This window comes from Aegilops tauschii, chromosome 2, assembly GCF_002575655.3.
Source record: "Aegilops tauschii subsp. strangulata cultivar AL8/78 chromosome 2, Aet v6.0, whole genome shotgun sequence".
Taxonomy (NCBI): Eukaryota; Viridiplantae; Streptophyta; class Magnoliopsida; order Poales; family Poaceae; genus Aegilops; species Aegilops tauschii.
In genome coordinates this window covers 586,063,991-586,084,325 of record NC_053036.3, presented here as the reverse complement: position 1 = coordinate 586,084,325, position 20,335 = coordinate 586,063,991, and the positions used below count along the sequence as shown (strand labels likewise).

The following is a 20,335-nucleotide window of genomic DNA, read 5'->3' as shown; positions in this document are numbered from 1 at the left end:
CAAGTTTTTTCCTTTTGTTTTTATTCATAATGTCCATGATTTCAAACAAAATTCGAATTTCAAAAACTATTCGAGAATTTGAAAAATGCTCTCGGATTCAAAAAATGGTCGCGTGTTCAAAAAAATGTTCTTAAATTTAAAAATAACCGTCAATTAAAAAATGTTCACAAATTTGAAAAAAAAATGTTCGAGAATTCAAAAAAAATCATGTATCTGAAAAACAAATTGCAAATTCAAAAAAATATTCGCCAATTGAAAAATTATTGTTATTAAAAATGCTCATTAGTTCAAAAAATATTTATGAATTTTGAATACAGGCGTGAAAATTTTCAAAAATGTTCACAAATTTGATGAAATATGTTTCTGAATTTGAAATAGTTTTATGATTTAAAAAATATTCATGCATTCAAAAAATCATGAAGTTCTTTTCTGGTGTGGGTTCAAAAATTGTTCACTAATTTAGAAAAAATTCATGAACATCAATAAAATTTGCATGAATTAAAATAACGTCTGTGAATTTCAAAAAAAATTTGTCAGTTTGAAAAAGTGTTCATGACTTTCAAAATATGTCCCCGAGTTTGAAAAAAATGCTCTTGAACTGGAAAGATGTTCAAACTCGCAGGAGCAGTATGCTATTGATCGCTATTCCACGGCCTATGCAGGGAACACAATCTGCCATTTCTTATTTGCGACTCGTCTGTTCCTATGGCGCTCACTGGTTTTGTTTTTGTATAGATAGTCCCCCATCCAGTTTTGTGAAGAGTCTAGAAGGTTCCATGCATGATTTTCTTCATTTCTCTATTTTTTCTTCCTTTTTTTCTCCAGTTTTTTGCTGGGTGTTTATTTAAATTTTACGATATTTACTTTTTCATTTATTAATCTAATTTTTATAACTTACATTTTTATGAAAACGTGTCGAAATATTTTTAATGGATGCAGATTTTTTTTAATATATGATGATCTTTTCTAATTATACAGGAAACATTTTCTCATGTTTGATGAATATTTTAACTGAATATTTTTAATATATGGTGAAAATTTTGCGAATACACATTAAACATTTTTTAAACACAAACTTCGCATTTTTAGACACAAGATGAATATTTTATTAAAATGATTTTTATTAATTTTAGATATTGAAAATTATTTGAAAAGTATATTTTATATACATATATATTTTGGTAAAAAAAATTATGTTTTGTTAATGTGTATTTTCGCACAAATATTAGCACAAGGTAAATGGGCTGCCATACTTCTGGCTCATTTCGGCTGACGTGGGTGTTTCCTATCTATATGACGCCTGCCTACGTTATATAGAGGAGTTGGACTTTCGTGGAATGATGTAACACCTTCCTTTGAAACGGACGCAGGGAAGGGAAAATACCTTTTTTTTTAGACAACGAAGGGAAAATACCCGAAATCACTAGTTGAGGACTACTCGTTGCGAAGATCACTCTAACCTCCCCAGGTTGCGATAAGTGGCGTGTTGCATATGCGCCACTTGTCGCAACCCGCGAGTTTTCCCTTTTTCGTAGATCAGTTTATTCAAAACGTTTTATCTCTTAAACCGTGCATCCAAATCTCGAACCGCTTTCACCGTTGGATTCCTCGCGTCGAAATCTTCAAAACTAGATTCCATGTTGATAGGTTTTGACGAACTTTTTTTCACGAAAAAACCGGACAAAAAACGAACGAAAAAACCGAACCGGAAGCACGGTTTTTTCCCTTTCCGAAAGAGGCACGCCCGTGCCTCTCGCGAAAGCACAACCGTGCCTCTCGCGGAAGCAAAACCGTGGCTCTCGCGAAAGAAAAAAAAACAGAAAGCGCGTTTTTTCCATTTCCGAGAGGCGCGGCCGTGACTCTCACGAAAGCACAACCGTGCCTCTCGCGGAAGCAAAACCGTGGCTCTCACGAAAGAAAAAAAACAGAAAGCGCGTTTTTTTCCATTTCCGAGAGGCGCGGCCGTGACTCTCACGAAAGCACAACCGTACCTCTCGCGGAAGCAAAACCGTGATTCTCGCGTAAGAAAAAAACAGAAAACGCGTTTTTTCGTTTTCGAGAGGCACGGGCATGACTCTCGCGAAAGAAAAAAAAAGAAAATGTGTTTTTTTGCGCAAAAAAAATTAGAAAGACCGGTGAAAAACCAAAACGTCGAAAAAAGCTAGGAAAAACCGTTAAAGAAGCCGAAAACGCGTGCGAGAAAAAACAAAATACAGAGGGAGCGCCCAAAGCGCGACATGCGGCGAATGGCTGAGAGCACGCCAAGTGGCGCTGATCGTTGCGAGGCTCCCGAAGGAGCGCTCGTTGATTAGTTGCTTTAAGAAACCACAATTCCTGCCCAATGTCGAGTAGCGTGTGGGCCTTAGCGCCGGAAGAGGTAGTGCAGCACTTGGTGGAGAGGAAAGAGATCAACCCGAAGGACTGGCTGTTTGCCTTACACGAAATATTAGACAGCTGTAACTTTGTGCGGCTGATCGTTACCATCTGGGCCATATGGGGGGCACGAAGAAAGGCTATCCATGAGAATATCTACAAGTCGCCTCAGTCAATTGATGGATTCATAACTAGCTATCTTGCAGACCTCCAGATTATTCATGGGATAACACACAGACCATCATCGAGAGCACACGCAAGACCGACGCAATGGCAGGCTCCATGTGAGGGGTGTGTCAAGGTGAATGTCGACGCGGCAGTGTCTGGTCAGGCACGGTATACGGAGCCGTGGGTTCGGTATGCAGAAATGCCGATGGATCGTTCCTCAGAGCTTCAACCATGTTTTTCAGGTACATTGGTGTTTCACAAACTCCGAGGCTCTGGCTATCAGGGAGGGGCTAGCTCTGGCGAAAGACTTATATCAGAGGAGAATACATGTTGCATCCGACTGCAAGGTGGTGGTAGATGATCTGAAGAAGGAAAACTCGTCGGAATATGGCGCCATTATACATGAGATAGTCCGTCGTTCGGATGATTTTGATTTTTGTAAAATTAGTCATGAATTTAGGAGCTCGAATTTTGAAGCTCACAATTTAGCGAAGCATGCATTATCTCTTGGGGTTGGCTGCCATGTTTGGTTAGGGCACCACGGAGAACTTTCTTTCGTCCCTGTAAACATTGTGACGTCTTAATAAAAAGCTTTATGAGGTTGTCTAAAAAAAACCACGATTCCTTTAAAGCGAACGGGCCCGTAGTGCTTGGGCCTTCCTGCTTGTACTACAACACTGCGTGCGCGTGCAATTGGCGTTGGCGTTTCCCTCATCAGAATAGAAAGAAAAATCAGGATAGAAAAAAGAAAAGTAGCGTTGGCGAGTTGGAGACTCATCAAATACCTAGTACCTCCGGTGAACTTCTGCAGCCAGCACCTCCCCAAGTCAGAGACGGCGCCGCTGCCGCTGCCAGCGCTACCCGGCCAAACCACCGCGGCTACCTCATCGATCTCCGGTAAGAAGTGTGGATCACTTTCTCATCTCATGTGCTCGTGTCCTGTCTACGGATCTCGGAGCTGGATTACCTGGTATAGATTCGTTCCCAGTCAAAGCCGTGCCTCGCTGCCTCTAAGCTCCGCGGTTGTGTCTCATCTTATGTAACGATTGCAGTACTGTGGAATTCGTACGTCCGTTGAGGCTGCGGTTCTCGATTGTCTCGGTTGATTATTCCATTGAACGAATACTTTTTTTAGCGGTTTCACGTACACAATTCATCTTGCCCGATCGTATAGTGTGCTAATACTGTCATGATTATTCGCACATATTCGTCAATATACTAATGCCCAACGATCAATGTCTTGATTTTACTCATCTCAACGTGGGCCGTTCGTTGCTTTTTTTTTCAAGGTACATACAACATGGGAAAAGAGAAGAGACACATCAACGTCTTTTTTCTTGGTGAGATGAATTATACCATGTATAACTCTCTCATCGGAGAGCTGGGTGCTATCAGCAGGAGTGTCATAGCGGAACTTGAAAAAAGTCCCCAGGGTCCACTTAAGTATCTCCTTGAGGTTGCCAAGAAGGAGCTTAGAGATCAATCACTCCTGTCGAAGTTCGAGACCAGCAACTATATTTTTTGTGTGATCGATAAAGCAGAGAAAGCGGATTGCATTGTTGTGATGATGACTGAATCCACAACTAGTGGTTTTGAGGCTAATATAGAACAACATGGCTTCGTCAATGGTGGTAAGCAGATCATCTGCTGCTGCAAGGTTCGTATAGATCTGCCATATTATATAGAGTTTTAGTATCGTGGTTGTTTAAGTTGAATGATAGAACTCTCTCTGTGTATTCATTCCATCACACTGGTTACAATATATACAAGGAGGAGCCGTTACAACAAGTCCTACAAAGGTGGCACGCAGGCCAGGACGTGGCTCAGATCCTAGATACATGGAATACAAATACATACATTACATCACATGTTAACACCCCCCCCCCCCCCCCCCCTCAGCCGGAACTCCATGTGGATGGACGTTGAGGCTGGCTCGAAACTCATGAAAAACTTGTGATGGAAGGCCCTTGGTGAACAAGTCAGCGAACTGAGAGCTAGATGGTACATGCAAGACACGTGCTTCACCGAGAGCCACGCGATCCCGGACAAAATGCAGATCAATCTCGATGTGCTTAGTGCGTTGGTGCTGAACGGGGTTGGAAGCAATGTATGAGGCGTTGACATTGTCACAATAGACGACAGTGGCATGGGAAGGGGGTCGACGCAGCTCATGCAGTAACTGGCGCACCCAACAAGACTCAGCGACACAATTAGCCACTCCACGGTATTCGGCCTCCGCACTAGACCGGGATACGGTGGCCTGACGCTTGGAAGACCAAGACAGCAGGTTGCGGCCAAGGAAGACACAAAATCCAGAGGTGGACTTGCGGGTGTCCGGGCACCCTGCCCAGTCTGCATCCGTGTAGGCCACAAGATCATGAGTGGTGGATTTGTAGAGCTGCAAGCCGTAGTGAGTGGTGCCACGTAGATAGCGAAGGATGCGTTTGATGAGCTGCATGTGTGTGTAGCGAGGATCATGCATGAAGAGGCATACTTGCTGAACCGCATAGGACAAGTCCGGGCGAGTGAGTGTAAGGTATTGAAGAGCTCCGGCGAGGCTACGGTAGGTAGTTGGATTGTCTAGCAGGTGGCCAGCGTGAGCGGACTAGAAACAGGTTTACAGTTGAGCATCTTGGCACGGTCAAGTATTTTGAGGGCATACTGTTGCTGACACAAGAACAATCCAGGAGCGTTAGGAGTTACATTGATGCCGAGAAAATGGTGAAGATCACCAAGGTCGGTCATGGAGAATTCTTGTTTGAGGGAGGAGATGAGGTGGTGAAGGGTTTGTGGATTGCTAGCGGTGAGGATAATGTCATCTACATACACGAGGAGGTAAGCAATGGAGGCACCGTGGTGGAAGATGAAGAGCGAAGGGTCGCTCTTGGATGCATGAAAACCAAGAGACAACAAGAACGACCGAAAACGATGAAACCAGGTGCGGGGAGCTTGCTTGAGCCCATAAAGTGACTTACGGAGGAGACACACGTGATCCGGCCGAGCGGAGTCCACAAACCCAGCTGGTTGAGCACAATACACAGTCTCCTTGAGGTCACCATGAAGAAAGGCGTTCTTGACGTTGAGTTGATGTATGGCCCAGTTGCTGGAGGTGGCGATGATGAGCACGACGCGAATGGTAGCCGGTTTGACAACCGGACTGAATGTTTCGTCCTAGTCGACGCCCTCCTTTTGAGTGAATCCTCGAACCACCCATCGTGCCTTGTAGCGCGCCAAAGAACCGTCGGGGTGGAACTTGTGGCGAAATATCCACTTGCCCGTGACCACATTGACACCTGCAGGCTTGGAAACCAAAGACCAAGTCGAATTGTTGATTAAAGCATCATATTCCTCACGCATTGCATGTTGCCAATTAGGGTCTTTGAGAGCGGAGCGGTACGTGGGTGGAATGGGAGAGATGGGAGACGTGGTAGTGGTAAATAAACGTTTGGGCTGGCAGAAGCCAGACTTGGCACGAGTGAGCATTTTGTGGGAATTATGGGGTGGTTTGATTGGTTTGGCCCGTGCTGGTAGACGTGGTTGAATAGGAGTGGCTGGCGCGAAAGCTGAGGAAGATGGCGTGGGGTCAGGTGGTGGTCTGGTCGACGCGGGATCCGAGGAGGATCCGCTGGCAGAGGTGGCAGGCGCGGGATCCGCGGTAACTGACTGAGTGGGCGCGTGATCCGAGGGGGGTGGCGCGGTGGGTGCGGTAGGCGGCGTTCCCGAGGAAGCGCGTGGGGTGGAGTCAGGTGGGGTGCCGGATGCGGTGGAGCCGGGGGAGGGAGTTGGCGAGCGACGCGTGAAGGGGTGGGTCGGGCTGTCGGCTAGCTGGCGAGGCGGGATAGGCGTGCATGGGGGCGTCGCGTCAGGGGATTCTGGCGGGTCCCGGTACGAGGTAGGTGGCGGCCTGGGCATCAAATCAGCGGTGTCAGGGAGGAGAAAACGCGTGGGATGCGATGCGGGTGGGGAGGGTGTGGCCGAGGGTGTGTCGGATGTGTATGGAAAAATCGCTTCGTCAAAAATAACGTGACGAGAGACGATGACACGCCGTGTTGTGAGATCGTAGCAGCGATACCCTTTATGCTCAAGGGGATAGCCCAGAAAAAAGCATCGAGCGGAGCGGGGGGGAGTTTGTGGGTGGAAGTGGCATAAAGGTTTGGGAAACAGAGACATCCGAACACTCGGAGATGATCGTATGTGGGATGACTGCCATGAAGCATATAGTAGGGAGTGTTGTCGTGGATGGCACGGGAGGGACGCCTGTTGAGAAGGTATGTGGCGGTGTGAAGGGCTTCGACCTAGAATGGGGGGGAAGGGTTGCTTGGAGAAGAAGTGTGCGCACTATGTCGTTCGTGGTACGGAGGAGGCGTTCAGCCTTGCCATTTTGGGGCGACGTGTGAGGACAGGAGAACCGATAGGTGATGCCGTTGAGGGAGAAGAAAGAGCGCAAGGTAGAGTTGATAAACTCACCGCCGTTGTCGCATTGAAGAGCCTTGATGATCACATTGTATTGGGTACGAACAAAGGTGAAAAAGCGAAGAAGAGTGGAGGAGGTGTCCGACTTGTTGCGTAGGGGAAATGACCACGAAAAATGGGAGTAATCATCAAGTACAACGAAGTAGTATTGATAGCCAGAAAAGCTTACAACGGGGCTTGTCCACAAATCACAATGAATAAGCTCAAAGGGAGCAGATGTGCGGCTACTAGAAGAAGAAAAAGGAAGACGCGGCTGGCGTCCTAATTGGCATGCAGAGCATGGCTGGTGCGCTGGTTTATTACATGAAGAGAGAAAATCCTGGGAAGCTAGGCGTGACATGGTGTGAGGGCTTGGGTGGCCGAGCCAACGATGCCACACATCGGCGGTGGAGACGGTGGCGGAGAGAGCAGAGCACCAAGTCTTGTTATTCCCGAAGAACAGATAGAGATCGCCGGAGCTAGCGGAGATCATGAGTACCCTCCTGGTTCTAAGATCCTTCACAAGAAAGCCAAATGGATAAAATTCAATTGAGCAAGAGTTATCTTTGGTGAATTGACGGACAGAAATAAGACTCGTGACCACAGTAGGAGAAAAGAGAATATCACGTAGGTGAAAATTGTGGGGAGGAAGAGTGGCAGAACCGGTGGCATGAATGGGTAAGTGGGAGCCGTTGCCAACAACAATGCTAGAGAAAGGATGCTTTAAAGAAGAATTCGAGAAGGTGAGGTTACCAGGGTTGCTGGTGACGTGGGAGGCGGCGCCGCTGTCGAGGTACCACTCGGATGGAGCAGTGCCGTTGTTGGGGTAGCCGGAAGCGCTGTAGGCAGCCTGGAGCATAGCGAGATGATCCCACGACGGCGGTTGTGGGGAAGTGGGCGCGTGGAAGCTGGAGAGCTGCATCGGGTACGCCTGAGCATGGGATCCAGGTCGCGGACCGAGCACGCCGGCAGAGTTCGGAGGAACCCAGCTAGGCCGCGCGGTGGGCAGAGCCATGCCGTAGGGGGCGAAAAACCCCATGTAGGGATTGTACGCCGCGGGTGGAGGGGTGTCACGGCCTCCGTGGTCGCCACGGCCACGCCCACGACCCGGACCGCGTCCGGGGCCGCCGCGGTCAGCGCGGTCACCATCCTGGCGGTTGCCAGATCCGCGACCCTGCGGGAAACCAGGCCCGCGCTCGGTGTTGTGGTCGACGCGGTCGCCCTGGCGAGGGTTGGAGGAGCCGCTGGTCCCGGTGACGGCGAGGATGGGGACGGGCTCGTCGGCGACGCGCTGAGCGAGGTTCTCCTCGGCGAGCTTCAGGCGCGAGAAAACCGTCTCGAACGGGGGGAGAGGCACGGTATCCCCCAGGACAACGCGGATGGTGTCGAGGCGTTTGTCGATGCCGTGGAGAAACTGAGTGGTGAGGTCGACCTCGGTGACGGCGTGATCGATGTCGGCGAGGCCAGCAGTGAGGAGTTTCATGCGGCGAGCGTATTCGGCAACGGAGAGATCACCTTGCTTGAGATTGCGGTACTGGCGATTCAGCATCATATACCGCGCCGCGCGGTTTGCCAGGAAGTAATCGCGGATGTGATGCCACAGATCATAGGTGGTGGTGGCGCCGACGACGTGATCGACGAGGTTGTCCGCAAGGGTGGAGTAGATCCACAGAACGAGATGGGCGTCGAGCTCGCGGTGGAAAGCAGTGGCGTTGGGGGGGAGAGGTTGTTCGATGAACTGGGCGACGCCGTAGCGGATCAACACGAGGAGGAAGAAGGACTTCCACTTGTGGTAGTTGTGCTCATCAGGATTAAGGAGGAACTTGATGTGGTTTTGGATACTGTCGCGGAAAATGGGGTGCGGGGAGGGTGCTGTGGCGAAGGACAGTGGGGGCGCCGGAGAGGAGAAAAGGGGGGCAAATTGAGATCCGATGGAGGGGGAGGAGCCGCTGTGGGTTGTGGGAGAGGTGACGAAGACGAAGGGAGAGTGGGTGCTGGCGGCGGCAGTGGTGCCGGCGCTGGTCGACGACGAGGAGAAGACGCCCGGCGAGGTGGCCGGGCTGGTGCCCGGGGAGGTGGCCGAGCTGGTGGCCGGGGAGAAGGAGTGCTCGGCCATGGGGTGCTGGAGTCTGGTACCAAGTTGAATGATAGAACTCTCTCTGTGTATTCATTCCATCACACTGGTTACAATATATACAAGGAGGAGCCGTTACAACAAGTCCTACAAAGGTGGCACGCAGGCCAGGACATGGCTCAGATCCTAGATACATGGAATACAAATACATACATTACATCACATGTTAACAGTTTAGTTGTATCAGTTTATGTTACAATTTGGTGTTATTATCCGTGTAGATGGATGAGCACAGTTACAATGCAGTAGAGGGACAACTCTCTTCGTATTTTGTGAAATCTGGGTCCAATGCCATAATTGTGCCGATAAGTTGTGATGAAGAAGGGAACAATATCTCTAAGAGAGGCTCTAATCTCGACTGGTACAATGGTCCTGCTCTTTTGGAGGCCTTGAATCAATTAAAGGAACCAATCAGCACTCAAGGTGAAATGCCACTCTATTTTTTGCGTTGCCTATGTATATTGCGTGTCCTTTTTATGTTCTGTGTTGACATATTAACTAGTAATAATTTGCTATGTAGGTTATTATTACAGAAACAAGTTAGAGACATATTGTTTAAGGATGTACCAGATGTTTCCCATCTATGTCACAAAAATGGAAGGAGAACTGCATAATGTGAAATTCAGGTCTGAGGTCAAAGTGAATGATGATACTTTCTGTTCATTGGAGGCCCATCTACAGCGCAAAGAGGCAGAATTAGATGCTGCCCAAGTTGCTTGCACAAGCCTATTGAATAAATGCGACGATGTTACCTTGAGGATCGAGAAGGTATGGGGAATTGGGGATTCTGTTTTGTACTTGCGTGTCTTACCATACTCCATAGCTGCAATCGTTTACATCTGATAAATAGACCTCAAATTGGTAGCTCTTCTTCACGTCTATCCAGCTTGGAGATGGAGTAGTTATCCTCCAAGTTTTCTGCTATAACGTTGTAGCATAAAAAAATTAAGTTTTGTATCAATTTTGCAACTAATGCCTATATGTTTATCTATATAATATTATCTGCAAATTAGCCCCTGAAACTGACTTTGAACAGTAATGGAAGGTTAGTCTGATAAATAAACGTCCAGCTTGAGTTGTATCAATTTTGTAACTCAGCATTACTTTATGTTTGTCTATCATGTGCAAAGTAGTAGCCTGTTAAACTGACTTCGAACAATGATGGAAGGTTGTGTGTCTGATAAGTGATAAATAGACGTCCAGCTTGGAGATGCAGTATTATTCGCGCCAAGTTTAAAGCTATAATGCTCTAGCATATAACAAATTAAATATTGTAAGTACCAATTTTGCAACTAAGAGCGTCTGTATGTTTGCCTATCGTACGCGAAGTAGAGGTCAACTCTCATACTCTAAACTTCATCTTGCTGAACAAGTGACTTAATATTACAAGTAGCCTTTTTGTAAGCTTATACTGTCAATCCCATATTTTATCTTCATGTTTTACTATCCAACCTACTACTGTATTCTTCTAGCTAGTCTGAATATACGGGCTTAGTCTGATTACAACTTATTTTGTTTTAGGATGAATTATGTGCGAAATCTATTCTGCATGAGTTTGCACTTAAATCCAAGTCTAGTCTGCCTGTCTATTCTTCCTCCATAGTCAAAGAGCTTGAGATGACATACTGGAAATCAAGTGTTCTCTTTGAGGGTGTTTCCTATGTCAGCGACGACCGTGCTAAGAATAAAAGGCTGTCCGAACAGAAGGCTGCATGTGCAGCGCTCAAGTCGATTCTTGCTACAGAAGATCATCTCTTGCCCTCGATCCTGGTTGCTAAGAGAAAACCAACAAGTGCGGTGGCGAAGAGTTCCCGGGCAGCAAAAAAGCAAAAGATCGGTTCTGAATGATTTTCGGTCTATCTGCATTGCTAACTTTCTCTTGTGTAAGTGTTATCTCCCATGTGAAAAGAGGGAGATAAGAGGGTTCTGAATTGATTTGTTTTAGCGCGCCATCTGTAGCTTTTGGTTTGTTACCCATGTGAATTGATGTGTTTTAGCTCGGATGCTTTAGTGGTTCATTTATCTCCGGAGTGCTTTAGGGTGAAAACCCATAATTTGATGTTCGATGGTTCAATTCGGGGATAGATGGATAGTGTTGCTTGGTCATCGTTACCTTCCTGAAGTCGTTGAAGAACATCTCTTGCTGTCTTTTGTGATGTCAAAAGATGGTTAGTGTTGATGGTCGATGGTCGTTGTTGTAGTTTGTCAATCGCTGTTTTGATTGTGTCGGAAATCCTTTTCTTTTTCGTTTTCCTCCAACTAGATAGATTTTTTTCCCCGCAAAAAAAAAAACTAGATAGATTTTCGGTTTTGTATAACTCTGCTTTTTGTTGGCATCTTTCTTTCTCTCCATGGTTGCCTGATTTACGGCAGGAGCACACTCTAGAAGTTTCTGGTAACAATTGGGGAGGAGAGGGGCATGTCATTAATATGGGTCATACCACTAGGGTACAAAATGTGTAGTGCACATCATTGGTAATTGCACTATTACCAGTGGCGTGCTGAGGGAGGGGGGCAACTGTTTTATCATTGACGTGCGGTTTAATTATTAAGGGACACATTACTGCTATTTTTTCTAGTTTTTTATGAAATAGGGTTTCCCCCGCTTTGTATTACAAAGCAGACATCACCGATACAACCAGATAGGTGCTGGGGTGGAAGCAGCACAGGCACGCCCAAAAGAAACGAAAGAGAAAAAGGAAAGAAACAAATGCCGACATCGGCGGATCAACAAAAACGAAGAAGCTTCTCGACAGCCACGCCCACCAGGGATCCTCCACTAAGCTCCTATACTCCGAAGCGCCGGTACCAATCAACACCTCCAAGAAGGGACGCGACGATGACGACGCTGCTGCCAAGGGTTTCCACCGATACGCGACGAAGATAGAGGAAGGGTACCCCCGACGCCCTCCAGGAAGGTCCGGCGGCACCCTCAGGCACCACCGCGTCGGTGTCGGCTCGGCCGACAGGGATTTCTCCCGATCCCAACCTTCACCTCAGGCGCTTCGGAGCACGCCACCAAACAAACCACCACTCTGCGCCAAAACGGTCTTGAAGCTTCCGCGCCGTCTCACCACGGCACCGCGAAAGGGGCCTGCTCAACAAAGAAGAGGAGCCGGGACTCGGGACAGCAACATCGTCGGCACGCGGGAGGGCCCAACCGTCAACGACGATAACCGACCGGACACTACAGCAGGAGCATACCAGGCCCACAGGCCCGTCCGGGTCCGCAAATTCTCGTAAAGCTCCCGCCGTCACGCTGCAGAAGGCACGCCGTCGGTGCCACCACCACGAGTCCCGGCTGCTCCTCCTCCGCACCACGCAGAGGACGTCGAAGCCACGCCAATGGTCGGCCTGCTAGGACCCAGATGGGCCCGGGAGGGGCCAGATCTGGGCCGGGGCACGCTGCCGGCCACCGCACATCACCTCGCCGCCCCGCCGCCAAGGGGCAGCACCGCCACCTCGCCCGCCGCCAGCGACCGCCGCCTAGCCGAGCAGCACCGCCGCCGTCCCCTGCCCCGGGTAGGGGAGCCGCGCGCGCGGGGACAGGAGGTCCCGCCGCCGCTGACACCACCCAAGCCAGCGCCAGGGGCGCCCACCGGCGGCGATGGGGAGGAGCTGGAGGACGGGACGGCCGAGAGGGAGAGCAGGGGGTGCGCCGCCCCGGCCACCTCCCGAGGAGGCGGCGCAGGGGCGGACCGGGAGGGAGAGGAGGAGGGGGCGCGGGAGGGGCCGGGAGGCGCGCGCCCGGCGGCTGGCGGCGGCTGAAGGAAACCCTCGCTATTTTTTCTAGTTACTCATGGCATGTGAATGTCTCCGAGACCATTCACCCAAGGTTTCTGCTGTTGTGTCAACCAAGGTTAGTAACTACCATAATTTTAACTAGTGTTTTTTCTCTTATATATACAACAATCGTTCATGAATCAAGCTTGCCAAATTGCTCATAGTACGAGTAACTTGGAGCATCTATATCCAGACTTGGCAAATCCGATCCGTCAAACATCCACGGACGTGTCCACAAATAATGACCGGTCATACCTCAATAATTTATTCTACAATAATACCTCAAATCCATACTATTACGTACAATGTAAGTCGATCTTTAAGCGGAGTTCGGCCGGATCCGCCATGCCCATGTCTGGCGGCCGACTGCGCTCCCCAGAGTGTTGGACCGGTCGCCAACAACATAGAGTACGGCATGGGACACGAGCCGGCTGATGGGAATCAAGGCGTCGCCGTATCCCATGCCCTACTATCCCTTGTCGGAGCTCGGAACCCTGACGATGCCGGTGGACGACAGATCAATGATGGCCACGACGTGGTTGTGGCGCCCGGACTGGTACACCATACGGGACAACGGAGAATGCGACTCCGCCTCACCAACGTCCACTTCCGCGAGGGCTACCGCCACCTCCTGCACCCTCCGCTGCCTCGCATGGTGGGCACACCGCATCACGTTTGCATCGGATGACACCCATGGTGCGTCCATCGCCTCGGCGCGCCAACGGAGGGGTTGTGGCGCCCGCCACCGCTTTTGGACGCCAGACAGGCCGCGCCGTCTCCGGTGAGGCACCGATGACACAGCTAGCGCCGGATTCATGCACCATTTGGGGGGACACAATGGATTCCCAACAAAGGAGTCCGAGCGCTGCCGTCGGGCGGCCTCCTCCCGGGAGCGGCGGAGTGCAAGGTGGACGGCTCCTCCTCGAGGCCGCGTGGGATGAGTTCGGTGTTGACGTATCTGGAGGTGTAGGACTCGGATCCGCTGCCCGCCATGCCGGAGAAGGCTGGAGATCGCTGGAAGGAAGCTTGGGTGATGGATGGGACTGGAGTGAAGTGGCTAGAGTTTTGTCAGGCGAACGGATGGGAAGGAATATATGTGGGGTCGGGTTGGCCAGCACGGGCTGGGTCCGACGTGGCGGACGCACACGGTTCCGCCCGACCCATATCCACTCTAGATTGAGGCTTCATATGAGGATGTCGGTTAGTCCAGACATTTGAGGCCGGTTTTCAATATCCGGGTGAGTCATTTTTTTATGACCGGTTACTGCAAGCCGTCCGTCCGGGGTGTTCGAGGTGGGTTTGAGACGTGCAACTGTAGACCAGATTCTCTTATCTCTCAGCTAGATCTGCGATCTACTGCAACGTTGGTCCAGCCAGCTGCTGCCGACCGCTTCCACGGCAGCCCCACCTCAGATCCGTACATGAAGGAAACAAGGGCTATCCATGATGCGTCGCCAGACCGTTCAAGCTGCTATGCATCACCTGGGTTGATAGCCGCTACCTCTTGCCTGCCGAATTCAATACGGGGATGCTCCAAGCTAGCTGCACCAAAACTCCTCGTTTTCATGCATGCTATTGACGACGTCCTGCTGGCAATGGAACACGCAACGACGAACCTGGATATAGAGTATCACCAGAGCTTGACGGCACGCCATGCTTTGCTCGATCCGGGCGACACCTTTTTCTGTTAATTTTTTAGGGACACATTAACCCTTATAACTAAATTTAGAGATGGACCAAGTGGAGTCTCGTAGTTAACGGAATGTCATCTCTTACTGAACAAACAACCCTAAAAGACCTATAATTTTTTTTAAAAAACGAGCACCTATACCAGCTTGAAACAGGATGAGCTAATTCCATTTCCATCTGAAGGATCTAACCATTTGAGATATCCTCAATTTGCGAGACCTTTTTCTATTTGTTCTCTGTTGCATCTGCAATAGCAATGCGCTCCAGCATATAATCGTGGGTTGTTTAAGGGCATCTCTTGCCGATCCCTCAAAAGGCCATAACTCCTTATATTATTCATTTTGAGGAGTAAACCCACATCCAGCCCACACCGCATCTTCGCCGATGTTGCCTTTGGCGTCCACCCGCAGCCTCTGCCGTTGGCCCGACGACACTCCGCATGCGCAGCCTCCGCCCCCTCCTGCCCCATTTTGATCCGCCCACCGGTCGACACACATCTCCACCATTGTCGCCTCGATTGTGTGGCTGAAAAAAAAAAGACCACTGGAGTTGCTTCGTTTGTTACAAAATGAAGCCGGCGGACAACGGAGATGATGTAGAGCAGCCGCCGAGGAGCTTTGTGGCGGCATTATCGCGGCAATAGCGGTGATCTTTGTAGGCGACCGACGAACTTTGTCTTCAGTCGGGGCGTTAAATTTGTGGCCCGCCATCTGCTACTGGTCGTGTACCGCCCCACCGTCGACTGTTGTCCGTCTATCGCCCCGCCATCCATCCACCTCGAGCTTTGGATTCGGTTCAACGCCGCCAGCTGGTGTTCTCACCTTCTTCGCCCGCAAGGTGTTCCAAAAATAGATTGAGCATCGTGAACTGAGAAGTTCATACCCAGCTTCAAGATGATCTTTTTGAGTATCAGTAGATACTTCATAGTACGTGTTCATATTTTAAACACTAGTTAATTGTTGTGGTTCTATGATGCTCTTTACTTCATTTGGACCCTTTCGTGTGCTTGAATTTAAATAATTTGATTTTTGAACTTTGAATTTAATGTGTGTGAAAATATGTAACTGAAATGTAGTGCATATACAAAAAGTTAGAAGAATTGGTGAAGATTTTTGTTAGGGAGTTAAGTTTTAGGCGACCGGCTAGGAACCGCTTTTTTAGCGGATCAAATATAGGATTTAACGTATAAGGGGCTGTTATTCATGAATACGCAAAGCTTGCATATGTTTTCACTGATGGAAAGAATTAGGATGAGTATAAAGAAGGGTACAACGCATGGCACGAACGTAAGGTGGCTTGAACGGTGCCCGAAGTACAGGGGCAAGGGATGCTCACCCTGACCAGATGATTAAACACGGCTAAACCCACAAAAGCCCCGAACAAGAGAGGCAGGCCAAACGAACGAGATGTCCAACATCGTCAAACCAACACCGAGGACTCCGCGAAGGAGCAAGATAGTGCCTTCAAGAAGGAAAAGCAGACGCAACACCACCACGCTCCAGTCTGGCGAACCAGACCAAGGGTTTCCCCTGAGCTAGAAGAGCGACGCAGATGAAGGCCGTGACAGCGCCTTCAAGAATGAAAAATGACACCCACGAGAGTCTTCGCTGCTAGCACCGAGGAGCCGAGGAAAGAGTTTTCTGTAGCCTAATTCTGAGCAATTCCAAAGCCTCCAGGTCCGGAATGAAAGATGAGGAAGCCGTTGTTGGTCGGAACCGCCATGCCAGGAGGGGCTTGGTGGGGCCACACCTACTGTCGGAGGGTAGCATCAGGCGCCACGAGACACACAAGCATTGGATCTTGCACCAGGCATGGAGTGGAGGTGTATAGGGTTGGGGTGCGCTGAGGCAGAGAGAACCGGTGTAGGGGAAGCGACTGTGACTGACGACGCCGACAAGTTAGGACTAGAGAGAGCGTCGAGCCGAGTTGGCAGGGTCGTAGGCATTAAGACGTCGACGTCGGTGGCAGCTAGGGTTCCCTCCTCCTCGCTAGCCTGGGGACGCATGGGTTTGCGTGGGGCTGTGAGTCGTAAACTACCGTTTGAGAGACTAAATTATAAGTAAAAGATCGGCTGCCCCCCCCCCCCCTGAACGCCACTCTCTCACACACAATGCAAATGAGCTAGTCATGCAGTACTACGCAAATATATATTTTTGAACATAGTACAGACGCAAGCGCTCATATACACGCGCATACACTCACCCCTATGAACGCACATACGCACACTCTACCCCTATGAGCACCTTCGAAAGACTGAGCCAGCATATCATCTTGAAATTTACAAAGTCATCGTAGGCACCTCGTCGTCGACGGGAACGTCTCCTCCCACTGAATGTGCATCGCCGGAAATGTTGAAATAAATTCAGAAATAAATACAAGGACCAGGACTTGAAACCTGGTGGGCTTGGGATACCACAGTCCCTTAAACATTCAACCACAGATTGGTCCGCAATACTAGGCAAATATTTAGGCTACGAGAAACCACAATTTGATTTTGTCAACACGTGACTTTTTATTGCTACGAAACACGTGAACCAATATAAAATGGAACACCCGAGAATGTGTGAGTCGCTCTGGTCTGCGACATGGTTCCGTGGGCAACATTTTTAAGCACACCGACACACGCCGAAACTAACTAAATTTCGGAGTTCTCTGCTGCTGCTGCTGCTGCTGCACCTTCGTCTTCACTTCTAGACGCTCTCTCCCCTTTCTCGAGGCCAGCCATGGTGTCATACAAGGGCTTGTTCATCGTCTCGGGTTGGCATAAGAACAACAGCCCGCCGACGATCCCCGACATGCCGAACACGGCGAACGGCACGCGCTCACCGAGCACCACCACCAGCGGTGCTAGTATGGCACCCATCTGCGACGCTTGCATCGCGCATCCGAGCACCGCCGTCCGCACCACTGTCGGGAACAGCTCCGCCGTGTACACGGCCAACAGGTTGTACGTCGCCGATATGCCGAAGATCCCCACCACTCCGCACACCGTCCTCACCACCCTGCAGTGACATGCAACTGCATGCGGTTAGAGAAAAACCCTGTCATTCACAACACAGAAGAAAGGCTCAATTACCTCTCGGCACCGGCGCCGGCGATGAGACTGCCCGCCGTGCAGAAGACGCCGCTGAGAAGCATCATGCCGATGGCGACTGGTTTGCGGCCGAAGTGCTGAAGAAGCAGCGCGGTGAGCAGGTAAGAGGGCATCTCGGCCAGCGAGTTCAGGACGACGCTGACGTAAAGGTTTGTCTTCAGGTTGACCACGTTGAGGCTCAGCCCGAAGTACACCACCGCGCAGAGGAAGTGGATGATCACCGAGAGCACGAGCCTGATCCGCGTCGCCGGTGAGCGGAACGCGTCTATGATTGTGCCCGACGATGACAGCTCCTCCGCTTTTTTGCCGGCGCCAACCTCGGCGCCGTTGACGTCGTCCCCCTCATCGTCAAGCTTGAGCACGACGTTGTCCGGGATGCACCTGCCGTTGGCGGACGCGATGTCGCCCAAGACGCGCATGGCGTCGTTGGCGCGCCCGCGCACAAGGTACCACCGCGGAGACTCGGAGACGAACGGCATGACAGCAAACACGTACGCGAGGGAGGGCAGGGAGGTTACGGCATAGAGGAGGCGCCATGAGGACTGGAACATCACAGCGACCCCGGCGAGGGCCGCGATGCCCACGGAGAAAAAGTACATGGTGGACATGCCGGCGGCGCCACGGCGGGAGGGCCCGATGGGCTCCGTGGCGAGGACGAAGGAGCAGAGGCCGACGCTGCCGGTGCTGAAGCCCGTGAGGAGGCGCAGCGCGGCGTAGACCCAGTAGTTCGGGGAGAGCGCGGTGACGAGACCGAAGACGGCGTTGAGGACGCAGAGCACCAGCAGACAGCCCTTCCGGCCGAGGAACGAGTCGGAGAGGTGCCCGAAGACGCCCGCGCCTGCCGAACCCAGAGGATAAGGGCTAGTTTGGTTGGCATCCACGCCAATTCTTGCCTGGCCTGGACGGTGCCTGGAATCTGCCTGGTCGCTGTTCCGTTGGTGTCCTGGGAGTAAAAAGGTCTGCCTGGCCTGGCTTCTACAACAACCTGATTAGCCTGGTGAAGTTCAGACAAAATGAAAGAAAGTAGTCTGCTTGGCCCAGGCAGGCGATTAGCCTGGCCCAGGCGTCCATTCTTTTGCGCCTGGACATGCTGCAGCGAGCCTGGCATTACTTAAATATTGTTTATTGACTGGATGACACAACGCCAGGCCAGGAAAGGATCCAAACGCAACGCTGCCAGGCTAGCCTGTAGAGGCAAATAAGCATCAGGCTTCCAGGCTCGTCCCAGGCAGCAGATTTTCCCAGGCATGGACTCCAGGACACCAACCAAACTACCCCTAAGTCACTTCAGCAAATAAAGCGGCACCGAAGACGAATGGCCGATGAGAGTACTGGCGTACCGATCATGCACCCGACGAAGAAGACGGCCTGGACGAGGCCGACCTTGTAGCGCTCGCCGCAGACGAGGCCCCACTCGGCCACCGTGGACGAGCCGCTCCCCTGCTCCCACTCCCAGCCGGCCGCAGCGCCGGCACAACGGTCGCCGCACCGCCGGTCCCCCGCGGGGCACGACATGGCCGGCTCGCGGTCAGCGAAGATCATGACCATGGTGTGCATCGCCTCGAGCGCCCACGCCGCCGTCACCATTACGAACTGCCGCAGCTGCCACCGCCCGAACTCCCCCGCGTGCTGTGCGAGGGCATCGTCGATGCTCAGGCGATCGCCGCCGCCGCTGCCGGAGGGGGCATTAGCAAGGAGCGCCTCGGCGGCGGACATTTGATTCCTGGTTTCTTTGGCGCGGGGGTGGGTGCGTGTAGGTGTAGCCGTGTACTGGGTGCTCGCGATCGTTGGAGTATTTGTAGGCGGAGCGAGGCACGTGCGCATGTCAACGGTTCTGCACAGCTAATTAATCACGGGAGAGGGACTCGTGGAGTAGTAGGAGTATTAAAACTGAGGGGCTTGCAGGCGCACGGCTTCACAGATCTGCGAGATACAGTTTCACATATTTGACTTGCAGTAGAAGAGTGTAAGAGCATCTCTAGCAGATCCCGTATAACTCTGATAAAACACGTTTTTTCCGGCCGTTTTACGGGATGGCCCAAAAAAATAGCCCGAACAGGTGCGCTAAAAAGGACCCGGCCCGTAAATCGTTTACGGAAGCCCGTAAACCGCCCGTGATTCTAGTATATATGCTGGCCCCGGGTCGATTTAGGATTCCCGTCTTGTTTCTCCCCCATTGCCGCGAAACCTTTCCCCCGGCGAGAAATCCCTATAACTCAACCTACGATTTGCGGCACTGTCCCCCACCCAAACTTGCCAGAGATGTTGACGGCTGTTGGCGGTTGGGGTGGCCAAGGGGGGTGCGGCGGGAACGGCGGCCGCCATGGGCTCGGCGGCGACCCACCCCTTAAGCGCTGCCACGACGCGGAGGTCGGGAGCTCCTCCCTCCACCCGTCGGTGGACGAACGGCGGAGGCAGCAGGCGCGCGACCATGGCGCCCGCTCCCGCAGCGCCGGCTATCGGGTGTGGACAAACTTCCACCGCCTCGACTGCATCTTCTCCCAGGCTGTCGGTACTAAACGGCCGGCAAATCTCGGGTCGGGGGTCCCAAGCTGTGGATCTTCGAACGATGGTGAACATGAGACAAAGGGCATAATGTTTACCCATGCTCGGGCCCTCTCGAAGATGTAATTAAAATCCTA

At 51.1% G+C, this 20,335-nt stretch overlaps 3 protein-coding genes across 3 annotated transcripts; 1 reads left to right on the top strand and 2 right to left on the bottom strand.

Moving 5' to 3' along the window:
* Positions 1 to 5,712: 5,712 nt before the first annotated feature.
* LOC141041301 (uncharacterized) lies at positions 5,713 to 9,109 on the bottom strand. Its single transcript, XM_073507436.1, has 2 exons — positions 7,747 to 9,109; positions 5,713 to 5,834 (listed from the first exon to the last, which is right to left on the bottom strand). The coding sequence occupies exons 1-2, from the start codon at positions 9,107 to 9,109 to the stop codon at positions 5,713 to 5,715; spliced, it is 1,485 nt and encodes a 494-aa protein (XP_073363537.1).
* A 169-nt stretch (positions 9,110 to 9,278) lies between these two features.
* Positions 9,279 to 10,975, top strand: LOC109733885 (double-stranded RNA-binding protein 4-like). The gene is made up of 3 exons (XM_073509635.1): positions 9,279 to 9,550; positions 9,648 to 9,895; positions 10,649 to 10,975. Exons 1-3 carry the CDS (start codon positions 9,349 to 9,351, stop codon positions 10,973 to 10,975), a joined length of 777 nt encoding a protein of 258 aa, XP_073365736.1. The 5' UTR covers positions 9,279 to 9,348.
* A 6,121-nt stretch (positions 10,976 to 17,096) lies between these two features.
* Positions 17,097 to 19,539, bottom strand: LOC109733883 (organic cation/carnitine transporter 4-like). The gene is made up of 3 exons (XM_020293096.3): positions 19,034 to 19,539; positions 17,676 to 18,531; positions 17,097 to 17,601 (listed from the first exon to the last, which is right to left on the bottom strand). Exons 1-3 carry the CDS (start codon positions 19,515 to 19,517, stop codon positions 17,235 to 17,237), a joined length of 1,707 nt encoding a protein of 568 aa, XP_020148685.2. The 5' UTR covers positions 19,518 to 19,539; the 3' UTR covers positions 17,097 to 17,234.
* Between the last annotated feature and the right edge of the window lie 796 nt (positions 19,540 to 20,335).